The sequence below is a fragment of the Homarus americanus genome, unplaced genomic scaffold (genome assembly GCF_018991925.1).
Source record: "Homarus americanus isolate GMGI-L3 unplaced genomic scaffold, GMGI_Hamer_2.0 scaffold4060, whole genome shotgun sequence".
Lineage (NCBI taxonomy): Eukaryota > Metazoa > Arthropoda > Malacostraca > Decapoda > Nephropidae > Homarus > Homarus americanus.
Window position 1 is genome coordinate 9,590,989 of NW_024746161.1, and position 19,955 is coordinate 9,610,943.

Here is a 19,955-nt window from a genome sequence, read left to right on the forward strand (position 1 = left end):
ACAAACTAGCTGGCAACCGCACGCCCCTCATGATAGCCCTGAGGGCTTCTGCGTGGTGATCCTGATAATATTTTTCCTTAAAATTGCTAGAATGTATGAACCATGGGGCTGGTGAGTCTAAATGGATCAAACTACAGCTACACATATGAAGATGTTTACTAGATCACCTGTACAAGGTTGAGACACAGCAGCGCTTCCTGTCACCCTGGGGACAGTTCCTTCGATATCACAATACAGACGTATCCACCCAAAATTAATTAAACTAAGTATTTATCTCCAATACACTGCCAAAGTGAGAGCTCTTATACACATACACACTCTACAGACTGATGATAATATCACAGACCATCTACACTGATGGATCTCTTAACACCGCCTGTGGGAGGGCTGGAAGTGCTATTGTTGTAACTCAACCTGACGGTAATATAATTGAGAAAGGAGTTAAGAATTAACAAATGGGCATCCTCTAAACTGAATTAGTTGCCATATTCACAGCTATTAAATTCATTGAAACCACTGTCACTGACAGTCTCATCATCACTGACTCTCTATCCTCACTACTTTTTGGCGCCACCTCAACTCAGTTGTCACTCTCTTGTCTCTGAAGCCAGACACAAATATGCGTACCTTGTTGACCAGGGTGTCAGGGTCAAACTGTTTGGATCCGCCTCTTACATAGGCTTCATAAAACATGACAGGTTGATGCCCCTCGCCAAACTCGCGTCTAACAAAAGACACCGTTGAATACAATTTAGGTCTGTCAAAGAACCCTAAAACTGAAATTAGGAAATAACTTATTGATGAATTTGACGCAGTGAACAAGTGCAAACAGGCAATAGTCGATCCATAGTTTACCATGATGAGATGTATCAAGTGAAACATGTATATGGAGCAAGTAACAAGATCACTAGATTAGAAGATGTTGTAACCGCTAGATTAAGTTGGGATATAAGTCCCTCTGGCAGTATGTTTCCCCAAGCAGATATAAACAAGACTAAATGTAAAGTGTGTGGCCAGACATATAGCCATACACTCGAACACTACGTCCTCGACTGTGTGAAGATAGAACCTTTAGAGGACAAGTCCAAGCACATTGTGTGTGAAATGGCACAACACTTCAGCTCTGATGGCAAGATAGCCGACATATATAAGGTGTATCCACTTTTTGCACTTAGTAACTATATCAGTTCTCATGTATAGAACCAAATACACAATGTGTTGAATACTTCTCACGCAAATGTGAATAACAAAGTGTGAGGCCAGACACACTGCCTCACACGCCTGTACTCACATTTGTGAATGAGTTACTCTTTATATAGAACTAAACAAATGATGTAATTGAAATACTATGAAACGTTCAGTTCCATAAATCCTGACAACGGAGGTTAATTACTAATGACCCGTTGTAAACTCTACTTTGTAATCCTTTGCGCTATCGCTCACATTATGAGTGTGGGGTGCACAATAAAGTAGCAGCTGTAAGAGGCAAATTAATATCATATCTATACAAGCCTCACTAAAATAGGTAACGAAGAATTTATGTATGCAGATGACATCACAACAAAACACATCAAGGAAAATCGCGAGCGTTACATGTCGACAACACCATGCGGGAATTAGAAAGGGTAAATAATTACGAAAAACGATGGAAAATCCCAAACAGTTTCCAGAAATTTACAGTGATTCCGTTAGCAGAAGGAAAGCCCATCCATTAGTAACCAATAATGCCCAGATAGAATCACAAAGCAGAGGCACCCTCCCCCACCATCAACACCCCCACACCATCAACACCCCACACCATCAACACTCCCCCACCATCAACACCCCCACCATCATCATCAACACCCCCACCATCATCATCAACACCCCCACCATCAACACCCCCACCATCAACACCCCCCACCATCAACACCTCCCCACCATCAACACCCCCCACCATCAACACCCCCACCATCAACACCCCCACACCATCAACACCCCCCACACCATCAACACTCCCCCACCATCAACACCCCCACCATCATCATCAACACCCCACCATCATCATCAACACCCCCACCATCATCATCAACACCCCCACCATCAACACTCCCCACCATCAACACCCCCACCATCATCATCAACACCCCCCACCATCATCATCAACACCCCCACCATCAACCCCCCACCATCAACACCCCCCACCATCATCATCAACACCCCCACCATCAACACCCCCACCATCAACACCCCCCACCATCATCATCAACACCCCTACCATCAACACCCCCACCATCAACACCCCCACCATCAACACCCCGAGAATCACCATCAACACCCCACCATCATCATCAACACCCCCACCATCAACACACCCCCCACCATCATCATCAACACCCCCTACCATCATACCCCCCCACCATCGCACCCCCACCATCAACACCCTCCCACCATCAACACCCCCCCACCATCAACACCCCCTACCATCAACACCCCCACCATCAACACCCCCACCATCAACACCCCCCACCATCAACACCCCCACCATCAACACCCTCCACTCAACACCCCCCACCATCACTTCCCCTCCCACCATCATCATCAACACCACCCACCCTTTCTTTTCCTCGAACTTTCCCTCCTGTACCTCTCATCTCCCTCCTCCTTCCCCTCTCATAACCTTTCCCTCCCCACATTCATCACCCAGTCTTCTCCTCCCCCTCTCTCTCTCTTGTTATCATTATCGTTATTATCGTTCTCTCTCTCTTCATCCTCTAACCATCCATTCCTCTTCTCCATATTCCCAGTTCCTCCTCCACTATCCCCTATTTCTCCTCACTACGACAATTCCTTCTACTAAATACTCGAAATTATCATTCTCAACGTCTTCAGCCTCCGAGCATTTGCAATTCTGACTACTAGAATTTATTGTCAGTTTTGAGCGTTAGTTGGCAAGTTAAGGCGGAAATTTTGACACAGGCAATGATGCGATATAATATTCAGCATGTTTCAGAACTCAGCAGAACTGGTCACTATGGGATTAGATACTTTTATCTTTCTCTGAAGTACAATTTAGGAAGAGTACTTTTACTTATAACTTGAGTACATATTTGTCAGATTACTTGTACTTTTTTATACCTCTCTGAATAATAATAATAATAATAATAATAATAATAATAATAATAATAATAATAATAAACAACGATGCTTGGTAATGTTTATATACTGTATGTATACGTGTACTACATCAAATTTTGTAGTTAGCTGTATTTCAAATCAAATCGACTTTGGTGTTCATTTACTTTAGTTACTGCAAAAAAAGATATTTCATAGAGACGTTAAAGTCAGCTGCACAAAGAAAACGATAAATCTAACCGTAGACTTTCTTACGTGTATCGATATTACCTTCATTATCTTCATAATTATTTAGTTATTTACACACCTAATGGCCATCCTAAATAAAGGTGGATATGTCGAGGGAAGAATGCCAATGGTATGTGTAGGATCCCTCCATTGTTTAAGTCTTGTTCTCACTTCCGTAGGTCTACCATCCTCTGTGTGTGAAGAACTATTTCCTTATATTCGTCCTGCATCACTCATTGAAGTTGTGCCGTGATGTGTTGTTCGCGCGAGACATCATGAAAAATTGATCTTGGCTCACGTCTTCCATCCCTTTCAAGATTTTAGATGCCTCAGTGAGATCCGCTCTGTTAGGAAGGACACGGAATTCAAGAGAACGTCCTGGCGTGGATTAGAGACTTTCTTCATGACCGCAACTGTTTGTGTGGTGATTAATGTCAGAATCAGCCTTGTAGCACACACTTATTGTTAGCTCACGTTTGTTTTGTGCTATCAAGTAACACCAAATAGATTCCGATGATTCCCACTTCATTTATTTTTGAACTGCTTGATTCTATCACTGGATTTACTAAGGTTATGTAAATATTCCAGTCTTTTGAGGCCATCCTACACAGTGCAGTATATAGAGTTAAGACATATCACCGATCAACACCACTGAGAGCCAGGAAGTACAGAGTGTGTCCAGTGTTATAATCTTAATGGTTAGGTTCCTGTGGTCGACGTCAAATCATGTTGTGGATGTAACAGATTATGTGACCATACTGAAGGACACACACACACACACACACACTGAGTCATACACACACATACACACACACTGAGTCATACACACACACACACACACACACACACACACACACACACACACACACTGAGTCATACACACACACACACACACACTGAGTCACACACACACACACACACACACACACTGAGTCATACACACACACACACACACACACACACACACACACAACCTCCAATACTCACTACAGTATATCAGGTAGATAAGAGTAATATATAGACCTTCATCCGGGTTCACAGAGGAGCGTTGTGTTAAGACATTTTCTCTCCCTCGCAATTTATAAAAGCGTATTTATTTATCTCACTTACTTATGCTACGATACACAGGTGACTCCTCAAAGGTTCTTCTGTTCATTTTCCTTCAAGCAGAGTTTTCCAGGCAGGAGCAATAGGGTGATTGGGTTTGGTTGGCTTTTTTTTTTTTTGAAGATTATAACAGATTTATTACTGTACTTCATACTGAAATTGATACGTCAAGTTTATGTGAATATCATTAAGAAGGGGAGTAACATGAAACAATTACAGTACAATAGTTAAGAGAAGGGATCAGGTCAGTATTTTTATGGAAGTCCTGATTTCCATCTTCAAAATCGGCCATCTCGTTTTTTGTTTTGTCGAGGCCAAATTTTACCTCAAGTGGTTGATTCAGCTTGAAAGTTTGCAGTTTAATGATCTTTGCAATCTGGTTCATGAATTCTTCTCCTGTAAGCTTTGTCATTTGCAGTGGATCAAGTGAATACAGAAAAAAATTTTGTTTAGTGTCAGCAGCAAATAGACTTTCTAATGAAGTTTTGATGGCGTCCAAATATGGTATATAGACTGATGTGCGAAAATATTCTTATATAGTTGAGCCATTGACATATGAACAGTGTTTTTACCAACCACACTGTCTGGGAAGGGTTAGGTCAATGTCCAGTTTTGCTGCTAATTGTGACCATCCATACTCACGGTACCATGACAGTGGCAGTATACTGTATCTAAAATAACCCCAAAACAGATATGATAACTTATCTAAACTCACTGAACTGTGACACAAAACAATTAATATAAAATCATGTCACCACGGCAAAATCACTTAAAAAAAAAAATATATATATGTATATATATATATATATATATATATATATATATATATATATATATATATATATATATATATATATATATATATATATATATATATATATATATATATATATATATACTTTTTTTTTCTTTTAATCCACCAGTTACGAGTTAAAGACGGCTATTTGTCGTGCAAAAAAATTAACGTATATAAAGTGTAAAGCTCCTAGGATTGTAAATAAGATCCTATACCTTAAACAAAACATTTATTTCTCTACATTAACTTAAGTTAATCACTTTTCAAACTGGCTGTTGTCAATAGGTTGTGCCCAGCGGTTCCTGCAGTGTGTGGTGTTCGATGACTTATTAGGAGTGAGTCACGACATAAGTACAGGGGCTATTCTGTATCACTAGCAAGTACTGAATGTTCACGTTTGTCCCTTATAAGAAAAATTATATTTCTTGTTAGGATAGCATAATAATATGACGCATGACAATATCATTAAGTATATAAAATGCGAATGTAAAATATTTTTACAGGCCTGCCTTTAATTCTGGCTTGTGATTGGTTGTTGTCGCTGACCAATGAACACCCTCGCATGTGACATTGATGGTACTACGCCGCATTTGATCTTTTTGGAAATGGTCACTATTATTATTATTATTCAGAAGTAATTTATTTCAGTAAAAAGCAATAGAATTTATAATCAAATTACATTACTTAAATATTAGTTTAATGCTTTAAGTATTTTTTATGTAGATTAAATGTGTATGACGTACAAGCCAGGGAAGGAGAAGCCAAAGCCAGTGAACACTTTCGGAGACGGACCATATGATTTCGTTCCAGTAAACAAAGTCTGAGGCAGGGAGGGTGGTGACGCATCCTCTTGTCCTTCGTTCACAATTTCCAAGCGTGAATACCTGGACAACCTAGTGTGATATCAGGTAATGTATTGCGTGGTTGTGCTGTGAGGTGTTATTGGAAGGCTTAGGTCAAAACATTAGGCGTAAAAGTGAGAATTATTGTGTTGGAAGAGATAAATCGAGGATATAGTTGTTTACTTTGGACATCATATTGTATGTGCACTTCATTCGGCGCAATTATGTAGGACTCTCGTGTCACGGTCATATGTGGAAAGTGAACCTTTTTCGAGGTATCCTATGTGATGTATCGGTAGCTTTCTGAAGGATGTTTTTGAACAATATCATGTCGAATTAATACTCTACATTTCGTGTATTGTTTAATGAAGTTACCGGTCGTATTTTAGAAAAGACTGTGTTTATCAGTTGGTATTTAACGTAATATTGAAGGTAAAGTTTTAGTTTCGGTAATCTGGGAAATCTTAGGATTTTAACTATTGGAATCAGTAGTTTAGACAATTCTAAGACACCTTTCTTCTGTGACTTTTCTCTCGCAAATGACCTGGCCTAACCTCCTAACTGCCCCTCCCCCCCCCGCCTATGTAAGTCCAGTAGTTAAATTCTTAGAGTTAAATTCCTAAGATTCCTCGGATGACCGAAACTAAAATAATTCCATATTGAAAGACAATATCGCACCTAAACCAGCAACACTAAATTTCTCTATAAAAAATAAATGCTTTCTTACCTCATGAAAAACCCCAAAAGTTTGGGTAATGTTGTAGGACAGTGTCACACCTGAACCACCAACTTCACGACATGTGTGTATTGAAGATAAAGGCATTGCTTTACAACTGTTGCTTACCTCAACCAGAAACTTTAGGACATATGTTTTCACAGAAGGCAATATTTAAATGATAATAGAATAAGTAACTATTAATTTAGGTTATGGTTCATTTTATGAAAAAAAATTGTCCTTAACCTTAGTGAACAATTCCACCATTAACTACGGTACTGGAAACTGCTGGTCAATACCCACCACCCCAATAATGTAAGAAAAGACAATATTGACACCCTAATCTACTTAAACTAACCAAAGATAATAGTTATAATTTTCTATGAAAAAATAAAGACTTGGATACAGTACTTACTTCCAACAAAGCGGATACCTTTTTCGCACGTTATTAGCCACCCATCACTGGACTGTCCAGCTGTGAGTATTTAGTAATCAAATATTATGACATGTTTGGGTAAACCAGCTGCCTGCCCATTTTACTTTCATCAATAGGTTAGATTATTCTGTTTGTTTTAGGTGCAAATAGCACCTGTGGCTAGATTGGATTGGTTAGGATTTGGGTGCAAATAACATGTGCAGTATCTGCACCATTAGGTACAAATACTCTTGATCAGCCAAATAATAATTCTGTCTGAAAGTAACTGATGAAAAATTCCAGAAGCACCAATGTACAGTAAACAGAGGAGTGTTGGTGTCAGAACTCATCCACTTTTTGCCTTTCTCGTGGGGCACGAAAGCATTTATCTTCTTTGGAGAAAGGTTCTCAAGTTGCTGGTTCAGGCACGTATCAGGTGTTGATGATACAGCGATAAAGTACAGTATGTATGTATCTCTCACCACTGTGTCGTGGGTGTGAGTACCACCTTGGGGCAGATGCAGGAAGGGTATTATCCTGTGTGACCTTACTGAACATCACAGATTTTCTCCGGGTACTCCAGTTTCCTCCTGTACTAACGATGGGCAATTAATTTCATAACAAAGTAACAAAGAACAGACCAACTGCTTGAATGACTAAGTAAGATGGTAGATGGTAAAATAATAAATTTAATGTTTGTGTTTGGTAATTATTGATGACTACACTGCTGCTAGTTTTTCATAGAAAACAAATTTTAAAATGCTGTTATTTCACTGTTTTATATTGAATACTGTCGTAGTTATGGAAAATGTGTTAAGTGTTTATTTAAATGTTCAACTTAACCTAACCCAGCCCCCGAAAAAATATTATTACAGTACTGCATATCAGAACTTACTGATGAAACTATTGTAAGCATATAAACATCAAAACAAATAACGCATCCACTGTGTAGTCATCAATATCAGTCTTGTTTTGTTTTTTTATTCCTCAAGAAGGCCAAAAAGTTTACAAGGAAAACTTTTTTCATAATTTTAAAATTTTCCATCCTGAACATAATACACAGGCAGGTGCTAAGATGCCATTGCTCCACTGTTTATAATTGGGACATTTTGTTCATCATTTCCAGTTTCTTTTTTTTTTTTTTTTTAACCCTCCCTCCCCCAATGTCTAGTGAGGATGAATCATATGCTGATAATAATGAGTATATGAACATAGATGATCTGATGGTGACAATGAGAGCTCAGACTGATGACGAGCTAGCAAGGCCACTGATCATCAAGGTTGGAAGCTGGTGGATATGGCTTTTCCTCTTGTTCAGTCTTCCCTACAGATTCCATACACCAGTGGGAAGGGGTTAAATCTTTTAGTGGGCAAAGCTATGCATGCAGTAGAAGGAAATATGGAGTTAAAAATGAACTGAATAAATCAGAACTTTACATTTGAGTCTGTATTCCTTGAAAACTAAACTACTGTACTGTATTGTGAAAGCTTTGATCTTGTCTGCTTAATGGATATACTGGGTGTTGAAAATGTGACTCCTGGTAGTGTCTTTGCTATATACATTAGTACTTCTACTTTGTTGATAGTATGAGAAAGTTTAAAATGTAATGGACACAGTAATCTTGGTACGGCATGCCCTGACAATTTACAGACTTTTAATTCACGGACCTCGATTATTCGCGGATGCCACCCTGGATGTACCCAAGAAAGTCTAAGGGTAGTTTTTAAAGTTGCTGGCATTTTCACGGCTGAGACAGGGAGCCATTCATTCTAGAGACAGTAATTTCTTTTACCTGTTTTGTATGTGTGTGTGTGTGTGTGTGTGTCTACACATACAAATAAATAATAATGGGAAAATGTTCTCACAAATAATTCAGAAACAAGACAACAAATTTAGAAAAAAATGTGAGTCTACTCTCAAGTGAATTCTGTGCTTTGTTATTAAAGATGATATTAATAACAGAGTACGGAGTTGACTTGAGGGTAGACTCACATTTTTTTCTAAATTTGTTATTACAAAGTTAAAACCTTTGGCATATTTCCCAGACTTTATTTAATATTCTATGTATAATCCAAGTCAACCATTATTTAAAAAAATTGGAAAATTCCTAAATCCAGTTTGTTTCCAGTTCCAAGCATGAATGATAATCAATACCTTGTACTGTACTGGACAGTCAATATAAATAGATATTACTTAAAAAAAATTAGTAAAGAGTACTATAATATGGTATATTTATTTAATGATTCATATACTTTTTTTTACATTGACTAATTATAAAACCATCTGCCATGTCCTCTTTTGATTCACTCATTCTCCTTTCTCATATAAAAAACTCAGCTGAACAACGGGATGAAGTTTTCCATAGTCAGATTAATGCAGGGTACAAAAATAGTGTGGTAATTTAGTTATCTTATCACAGTGCATTGATAGTTGTTTTTTTTGTGCACTCTCACACACTCATAATTTTATCCTCTTTGCCAGTTATTGGCCTGTTAGCAACTGGGGATAGTCAATTCACATTTTTTTTACACCTTTTTGGTAAGTACTGGGCATGCACTTATTCCAGAATGTATCTGAGCCTGTACCAGTGGTGTCTTGGTGCCATCACACACACTCTGACAACTTATCGGTATGCATTGCTCAATGATATCAGTAGCCTGATCCTGGAAATCCCATTTTTACACAAGTTACGTCAAGAAAACTGGGGCTTTGTATCCATTTAGCGTACTGTATAGTACATTTCTGAACCAAGAATAACCTTTGATGTTGGTGGTTGATATTGTACTGTAAACATTCCCATCACCACTTTAACTCTTAAAGAAGGTGTCCCAGGGGCAATACAGTACATGTATTGCCTTTTCACATTTGACCTAAATCGACCCTGGACACTGTAGTGAGAGGCACGTTCATCACCAGTCCCCAACCTTTTTTAATATCCATGTCCTATGTTAAAACATTTCCACAGCATTTTATTTTCTGTATTTCAGAAATGCCGCTCTTATACAGTGTGATTGCCCGAGGCACAACAGTCCTCGCCCGATATGCAACGTGTGCTGGAAATTTTGCCGAGGTGACAGAGCAGATCTTGGCAAAAATCTCACCTGGAGAGTCTGGACGTTTAACATATTCTCATGGTTCATATTTATTCCATTATGTGGCTGAAGATGGTGTGGTGTACCTCTGTATCACTGATGATGTAAGTTGACAGTATCTCTTTACCATTTTGGTTTTCAGAGTTACAATATAAAGAGGAAGTAAAAGTCATATGAGGATAACTTAAAGAGTCTATAAGAGCCTGAGCCCAAGAATGACATACAGTAGAGTGAAGCCTCCTTATAACATCTCTCCCATAGTGTGCGTTAGATGGGGGTTTCAAATCTAGTAAACCTCGATATAACAGACTATCCTTTGTCATATACTAAAATAGTCCGTTACTCCCATCTAACGGACCTCGATATAATGGGCTATCCCTTGCCATATAGTTCTTTAGTTAAAGGTTTCACATCTTTTGGGCCTCGATATAATGGACTGCACTCTCCAACATAGTCCAGTAGATGGAGATAGCACTGTAGAGCTTGTATAGATCTCCTGGATAAAAGAAATAGGTGACGAGAATGACTGTAAAGATTGTGAAGAATATCCCAGTAATTCTTTGAAGTGCGTGTCTGGGAAAATACAGTAAACTAGGTACGTATCAAGAATAATTGTAGCCTAAAATATACAGTAAAGTGTATATACAGTATTAGATGATACAGTATACACATTGTCTATAGAGAAATGGGAAAGGATGTTTCACTGGCATTTGCATTGAAAATTGTGAGTTAAAAATAGGAGAAAGGAGGAGTCTTGTTTTCAGTATTGTATTTATGGATCAAGAAAAAGTGTGTGGTTGAATCAGTAGGTATGTGATGGGGAAGTATTGGAACTCTATAGCTCAAGGCAATGTACTGTACTGTAATTCCAAGCAGACTTTTCATGAAATTTGCCACTTGGAAATCTCTTGTAATGGTCATCTGATTTGTTCTCATCATCTTTTATGCTTCAGTTAGTTTTATTAATTTTTTTGTTCTCTCCAAAACTGATGCTTTGAGACTTATGATGATTTTTCTGAGGGATGTAGACCCAAGTGGAAGAGATGATCACCTCTCAAGCCATTTAATTTTTAACAAAGAATGAAGTCCCCCCATGAATTTAGACCAGTACAATACATACTGGTGTGTAAATTATGTTTGGAAGATGAAGTAGGTACCATGGCTATACATAGGCATCTTTTTTCAGTTTAACTATCAAATATTATTATTATACTGTACCTGTACATCATAAAGGTTACCTATTCATTATTCCTGTATGTAGTAATTTTTTCTCAGCTAATTAGAAATTAAGTCCATTTGGCCTCTTCAAATTACCAGACTACCTTACATGTATTAAGACGTTTTACCATCTATTTTATCTTTATTAGAGGAATATACCGGTATATAAAGTCAGATTTATAACAAAGAACAAAATCCCCAATTATGTGTTCTTATAAGAATTATTCTAATAAAAAGTTATAAGTGAGTGACTGTAGGAGGCACACACGATCAGGCACCTCTCCTAATGTACAGAAGATGACTTACTAATTGGGGGTGCTTACAGTAGACTGTTGACACCTGGCCAACTTCCCATTCCTAAGTCATTCAGAATCTTACAAGAAGTCATTTAATGATGACTCCCAGGTCATAAGTGATGGAGTGAAGTAAAGAGTTCCATTATGGGACTTGAATGAAAAAAATTACCTGACTTCATTCCTTCACCCCTTGCTAAGATTAGAAGTTGGAAGATTAGTTTAGAGTAGGTTTAAATTGTGGGTCATTTTGTATGCCTCACTGGACCTCAAGTAAACACCAGATCAAGGAAGGTAGATTTTGGTCATGACACAGCTAGTTTAGTTATACCTGATGCAAGCAGAAAAAAACATTATCTAGCCTTGTTTATCTAGGCAGTGTATCCTGTTGATAAACATTTTAAGGTCTCTGGCAAAAGATGGGCTCTGCCAATGTATATTTTGTTGCCTTGAATCACACAAGATTTTCTTTTCATTTCTTCAGACATTAAATCATATGTCATCCTTCAGTCCTTAATTTTTATACAATGAATGTAAATTGTATCCACATATTTTAAGATTTTAATTTTTTTTATTGTAGGAGTTTGAGCGACAACGAGCTTTCCTGTTCTTGGAAGACATCAAACAGAGGTTCCAAGCCACTTACGGGGCCCGAATCCACAATGCGCTCCCCTATGCCATGAACAGCGAATTTGCTCAGGTAATAATAATAATAAGACAGGTAGAGAGGATGAAGGCAGTCTGTGGTGTTGCTCAGGATTCCAGCACTGTTACAAGAATGGCATGAGTGAGAATTTATTTTTTTTATTAATTATAGTGGATGGAATTGATTGACATTGTAAGCACTATTATTAGGGTTAGGGTCTTATTAGAGGTAATGCCATGTTTTAATATGGTTCTTTTATTTGGCCACAAAACACAATACTGTACAGCTTGACAACCTCACATGGTGTGGCACTCTTGGAAGATGTTTGTCTTTAACTTTTATCTTAATTAAAATATTAGAATTGATGGAAGCTGGTTTTATATAAAAAATATACATAATTTTTTATTTCAGATACAGTTCTGTACTATATACTGTACTGTAGTACTGTACATTAAAAAATTAATTTGGCTTATTTTGTGCTTTGTCATAAACCATCTGACTCATCGCTACATATAAAGACTTTTTATATGTAATGAAAAGAACATGAGATCAGTATGATAAGTAGACAGCAAGTGTTATAGTAGTACAGGTTGCATGTCCAAATTTCATATACTGTACTGTACTGTATTTGCTAATACAGTATTATTATTTTTTCTCAATAGTGTAGTATTCTATTGATTCCTTTTTCAGGTTCAGGCAAGTCAGATGAAGCACTACACAGAGTCACGAGAGATTGACAAGATCTCACGTCTGCAAGGGGAAGTGAGTGATGTGAAGGATATCCTGGTGAAGAATATTGGTAAGTTAAGGATTTGTTTGTGAATACAGTAATTCTGGCAGTTGTCTGTCACATGAATAAATTAAGATATATCTTAATGATTTAATATTATGTTTCTATTTGGATCTTGAAAATTATGTTCATGTGAGTAAAGTTTAAGTTTTCTATGCCTTTTTTACACTGGAACTTCCATTTTGTGAGTAGTTGTTTCCTTGTGCTTAGTAAAGTAAAATTAGTCATTAAATTAATAGGTGTATGGACATCAATAAATCATTAGTGTATGGGAAGTAGAGCAGTTTCGTCTCTTTGCTTGGTCATGCTCATGCCAGGCCAGGTCTTGGGTTACCTCTAGACATGTAACACAACCCTCAGCAGAATACTGTAATACTGTACATTCTTCACCTCTTCATCATCAATACTGTATATTCACACCACATCAGCATATATTCACTTATTTTCTTAAACTGTTTATTTTCATGGAGTCGTTGAATGAAATGAGTTGTAGAAACATATACAAACATCAGACTGTTATAGTATGGAGACCTTTACTAGCTGAAGACTTAAACAGCTATTCACTCACTTGGTTATTCATTTAGCTGGAGATTTATACAGATATTCAGTAAGTTAGTTTTTACAGAAATGTAAGCTTTTACTGTTTGTACTGAGAAACAGCAACTAATGGCTAGAATTAGTAACATAATTAAGATACAAGACACAGTAACATTAGTAAGATGCACAAGACAGTAACATAAATGAGACACAAGAAAATACCTAGCTACCTAATTCACTTACCAGCCAGCTCCACTTAATGTTGTCAGTAATCCACAAGTTGATTAATTGATGGTTGGCTTCTCACTCCCTGACTGCTGGTGTAGTAAATGAAAGTCACTGTCTATTTCCGTAGCCTCTTCTAGCTTTGGGGACCCACTGCTCTGTATATTATCTATTGGTGGCAATAAATTGAATCTATAGTGAGTTATGACACACACTGTTTGATCTTAACTGTATATTTTTCCTTTACCCATAATAATGTAGGCATGGAAAATGGCCATTAAGAAATTATGATAATACAGTATTTTTTTTATAAAGTTGCATTTTACTTTATTAATATAGGAATTGTCTACTGGCTCTAAATGTTTGTCTGCAGAAATTACTGTTGCACGTAAACATATTTGCACTTTTGTTAGGTTTTGCAGTTGTATAATGATGACTTCATACTGGTTATTTTGTATGCTAACACCACGGATCTTATTTCAGAGAACTTGGCATGTAGAGGAGAGAGACTCGAGCTATTGATAAACAAGACAGAAAATCTCAACACCTCGGTAAGTTTTTTTTTTAATGTTTCTCAACTATAGAGTACAGTATTTTACTATACCTGTATTATGGCATTTTAGCATGCTTCTGTACAAAATACTTTTTACTGTTGTTATCATTCTTTTTTGTTGGTCTGTATCTCCAACTGGTGACCATAGTTTAGTCTTCCAGTTTGTTATTAAATGAAGTCTGATGATTTCAAAGTTAATATTGTACAGAAGTAGCATCAGTCACTGATCTACTGTCAGAGGGAATGTCAGGCCTAGAAACTGCTGTTGTGTTTTGAGGAGCCCACCTGGTGTTGTGGGTAATGCTTTCAGTTCTCTGGGTGTGAAGATGTTTTGGTACTACTTTGAGGTGCCGTTGTTACTTGTAGTGACCTAATGATACAGGAATCAGGTCTAGTCCTAGTATGAATGTCTGCAAAGGATCTCATCTATCTTACAAGAGTAGAGGGTGAGATAGGTACCTGCTGTGTGTTACCTTGGTGCTGAAAATAAGCTAAATTATCTGTATGTATTATTATACTTGCAACTTCTGACACCTTGTAGCCAGCAAGGCACAAACCAATAATTTGCCTCTGATTCACCAATCGACATACTTTAGCTTCCATCCTGGGCTGGGTGTGGATCAGTGGCCAAACACCATTGCCACCACTACCTCATCACTTCGCATTGTTTTTGTTTTTTCACGAATGGCAGTGGCGGGATGTGGAAATAATCAAGTAACTGCCTACTTTAGTGTTATTGGTGGTGAGCAAGCCATGCCCTGTCCTCTCTATGTTGTTATATTAGGGCTTTTCTTCTCAGATGCCTATCAACCCTAATGACACATTACCTGCCAAAAGCTCACTTGCAATCCTTCCCAGAATCTCAAGGGAGTGTTTAGTCCATATGACGCCTCCCCGGACACCCTTTTCTGGTGTCTGCTGAAAGTGTCCATGCTTCTGACCCATATGGCAGTCTGACCGTACATGATGAGAACAGATGCAGCATTCTGAACCTCTTTGTTGGTCCTAGTTACAATATCACTGTGTATCACACTCTTACTCAGTTTTTATTACTGCAAGATAATACAAAATTTTACATTTATTATTTTCAGGCTGTTACATTCAAAACTACAAGTCGCACGTTGGCTAGAAGCCTTTGGTGGAAGAATGTCCGCATCATCATAATCATCATCTTGGGTTTAGGGGTAAGTACCACATTTAGCATTCTCAAATAATTTTAAGTTTTAATGTTACAGTGTACAGTTAAAGCAGCTTCTGGACAGAGGCTTTGTAGTCTGTTTTAGGCCTGGCTCTCCAAATTTCAGAAAAACTACTTATCTGGTAACCCCCAGGTCCCAAGCATATCGAATGAATGGTCCTATATCTGTACAATACTGTATATACAGCAGTAATTGATGGGAAGCAATAGTTATACTTTTGCATTTATCCTCTTCACCACTGATTGGCTTGTTAGCCTCTTGGGCGATCAGTCACGTATCTGTTACGCACTGTTGGCAAGTACTGGGCATGCACAGGCTCTTGAATGTTCCCATTGAAGACCAGTGATGGACTGTACAGGAAGTAATAGTTGTGAGTTACCAAGAAGGAGAGAGGAAGGGTGTGCTCATCTCTCTGACCAGTGATGGATTTCCGTCTCTAGGGAGGGATGGAAGTGAACAAGTTGTAACAACACTTTTTGTCTGCAAATTAAGAAGTTAGACACAACAACATCAGGCCCTGCTGTGATTGAGGGTTATTTAGTAGTATATTGTATTGGTGTGTTCGTTATACTTGTACATACACAATGGTGCTCGAACAAGAGAAAGTTGTATGCTGATGCTGTACTACATATTTGTAGACCTAAGAGAGGGCATTTGACAGGGTACCAAGTGAATTAATAAAGTGAGCAATGAGAAAATAAGGACTTGAGGAGTGTCTTATTTGAGTGAATTTGGCATTATATGAGGGCTCAAAAACTTCTGTGAGAGTAAATGGTGAGGAATTTGAGCCCCCTTTTATTTATTATGGCTCTGGGAGCAATATCATGGGACTTGGGACTTACCTGCCTTGGGAGTTGTTGTATGCTGATGACTTAAGAGTTGATAGCACATAGTAATGAGGCAGTGGATAAATTATATTCTGGTTCTCTTCAGTAATTTTTACCATACAGCTTTTTTGTAAACTCCTATGAACCAGAAAATTCTATAGTCTTGATCTGCTCAGGGTCCCAATTTTGCCAGATTAGAGAGGTTCAGCTTGTACTAACATAGCCTCTATTTTCCAGGCTAGCATCTATATCATAGGTGCAATGGCATGCGGCCCAACATGGAAGCATTGCACTGAGAAGTAGGATGGTCACATGTGAGAAGATATGGACCTGCAGTGGGATACGTTTAAAGACATTTTGTCCTTATTCGGAGAATATCCAAGTCCAGCACTAGTTTCATTCTTGGTTGAATTATCTCATCTACCACATAAGTAAAGATCATGTGTGAAAACCAGTGATGTATGAGGTCAGACAAACTTTCTCTAAAAAATACACACATCACCAGTATCAGTAATTTTTTTACATTACAGTGTATTACTATTAGAGTGAAGCATTGACTGACCAAATATTCTAGTTTCCTACTTTTGGGTTTGATTACCTTTCATCTTCATAATGTGAGTGATTTCATCTTTCATCCTGCTTTTTCATCAGTCATTAGGCTCATTATTGCTGTGTTGTAACAACATAATCATTGTTGTACAGTACTTATAAGTGAGCAGTGTTACTGTATTTCCCGAAATTCTCATGTATTAAATAATTCAATAAATATCTAAATACTGTATATTATAAAGATAATATTGATACAATGTAATTTACTGTTCATGAAAAAATTCAATCACAGGGGTGACTTTCATTCTTGATAAGTTATGATCCCGTCAGTTAGAATCATGGGACATTTGTGAGTACAGTGCTTCTATATATTTCAGCCTGTCTCTGTGTCAGCATGTTTTTCTTATATATACTTAGGCATTATGTAAGATCATACCTCGGTGTATAAAAACAAAAAAAATTACTCTTGTAGTTTCTCTTAAATGAGATAATATTAATTTGCAGTGTTATTGGATTTATATGATGAGTTTACAAAGCTTTATCAACCATCACAAACTTTCAAAAACTCGACAAGTACACTCACACGCTGTACATGCTGTGCTGGCTATTTATAATTGGTCAAGTTATATATTGTAAGTAACAGTGTTGTCTGTGATTGCACCTGCATGAAAGCCAATGTAGAAATGCTTCCACTGCAATGAGATTACTTGGATATGATTATTGGATTGTTATCAAGTTATATAGATAATATATATTTTGAAAGGATAAAGGGGTTGCTTAAATCAAGTTATTTAATGGCTTATATAGAAATATATCTGTGTTTACTTAAGTCCCCTCATAAGGTAAGGGGTCAATATTATTACAGTGCTGTATTGCACTCTGACATTGTACCAGCTTAGTATAGTTGGCTGACTTGAAACAGACCGGTTAAATGGTGATTCTTATTAGATGTGTGGTTATTGGCTTCTGATGTATGTAAGAATCAGCCCTTTTTTTATATACTGTATACTGTAATTGGAGAGGACCATTTTGTTTAGTAACTTAGATTTACTTTGTGCTCTGTAAGTAATTTACAGTACAATATGAAATTGGGTTACCAATTATCAAGAGAACCTCCAAGTATAATTTTCCATTGTCAAAAAGTGTTGCTCACTTACTGACTGTTACCAGATAATAGATTGGAGTGCATCTTAGTCACTTGTAGCTTTTTACTCCTTACATAAGTGTCTTGTTTCAGTTGAATATGATAATAGTTTTGTTTGAAAAGGATTTATCTACGGCCAATATTCAGTTGTATGTAGATTTATTAATCACACAGTAAATGTCAAAGGGATTTAAAATCTTTATTGCAGGGCCTCAAAAGTAATGAATTTCCCATAATTCTTATACAATTGCTGACTATCATTTACCTTTATTATCAAGTGAAATAACAATGAGGTGAAGATCTTAACCATTGTAGTATTCACTGCAGCTATTTTCCTGAATTGAGTGAAAAAGTCTGCACAATAATATTTGTATTGAGTGGGATTACTTGAGTCCTCGACTATTTAAAAAATTTTAGCTAATGTTCCTTCGTAAATGGCATTAATGGCACACTAAACCAAATGTATGGCAATTTTTTGTGTAGTAAATTTATCACTACAGCGCACGGAAAGAATTTCAGTTTAACTTCACGTTATGAAGGACTGGTCCAAGTGAGATACAGTCTGTTTTGGGGTCCATGAAGTAATCTGTCGTTGAAGTATATTTTGTGTGAGAAAGCAACTATAGGCATGACTTACATGGGGATAAAGTATGGTAGTGAATACTATTTGTAAATATGCTGTGATAGCACCTTTAGTTTAAGCCAGTGTCTTTAAAACACTTGATGCATTAGTGATATTATAGAAACTTACGATGATGTGACATTTTTCATATGCTTCCTCTTAGACTTGAATTATTTCCTTTTCCTTTAAGGCTTATATGAGGCTGTAGTTTACCGGTATTTTCTCATACAGTAATTTATAACTTGTGTGATTTTCAAGTGTAGTGAGTTCATAGGTCTTAAGATGATTTTCTGAAGCACTAGAAGGAATTTTTCTATGAATATCCTGTAAGTTAGATTAATTATTGGCAAACTTACCTACTCCACAGTTTATAAATCTCAAACTATATGGTGAGTAATGGTGATTTAGATTAATAATTCTCAAGATGTTATAAGTTACCATTGGATTGCCTTGTAGCAGTGTTACAGGGTGATAAGTGACAGTTGATCTGTTCGTGTTTAAATGTGCTTGTAAAAGACTAATTTGCGAAATTAATATGGCCATACAAGCCTAGAATATTATAGTAAGGTAATTCAAATACTCCAAAGTGGATCTTGTTGATACGAAGAATCTGTTTATGTATATTGTTTGAGCACTGTTGGATACATAGCATTACTTGTTTTTATTCATAAGGATGCATGCAAAGTAATTCATTGGAAAATTTGTAATTTAATTTTTATATTCTTGATATGCAAATATAATACAGATGAGTACTAAAATAAAATGTGATAATAATTAAGAGTTTCATTACCAAGACTTTTATTAACTGTGCTATCATAAAAACTTATCCGTACAATTAATTAGTCATAAATACGTACAGTGGAGTTGCCCAATAATGCAAGTTATGGACCACCAGGGCCTGCATTACTGCATAGATATGTTATTGTGTGACATAGGTTTCCATCTTTTGGTTGTGTGTGTCTTGCATGTGCCTTATCTTTCTCAATATTAACCCCAGAGGTTACACACTGTACGCGCCCAGTGCCGGATTAACCATGAGGCA

The 19,955-nt window shown here is 37.1% G+C and overlaps 1 protein-coding gene across 1 annotated transcript; it reads left to right on the plus strand.

The window, feature by feature from the left end:
- The first annotated feature begins 5,998 nt into the window (after positions 1–5,998).
- LOC121878930 (vesicle-associated membrane protein 7-like) lies at positions 5,999–19,687 on the plus strand. Its single transcript, XM_042385362.1, has 7 exons — positions 5,999–6,153; positions 10,206–10,414; positions 12,402–12,521; positions 13,158–13,266; positions 14,503–14,570; positions 15,664–15,756; positions 16,836–19,687. The coding sequence occupies exons 2-7, from the start codon at positions 10,208–10,210 to the stop codon at positions 16,899–16,901; spliced, it is 663 nt and encodes a 220-aa protein (XP_042241296.1). The 5' UTR covers positions 5,999–6,153; positions 10,206–10,207; the 3' UTR covers positions 16,902–19,687.
- The last annotated feature ends 268 nt before the right edge of the window (positions 19,688–19,955 follow it).

Excerpts from the sequence above, each read along its gene's own strand:
- LOC121878930 (XM_042385362.1), top strand. The coding sequence starts at position 10,208 with ATGCCGCTCTTATACAGTGTGATTGCCCGAGGCACAACAGTCCTCGCC. Across the intron at positions 13,267-14,502 it reads TATCCTGGTGAAGAATATTG|AGAACTTGGCATGTAGAGGA; the intron begins GTAAGTTAAGGA and ends ATCTTATTTCAG. Across the intron at positions 14,571-15,663 it reads CAGAAAATCTCAACACCTCG|GCTGTTACATTCAAAACTAC; the intron begins GTAAGTTTTTTT and ends TATTATTTTCAG.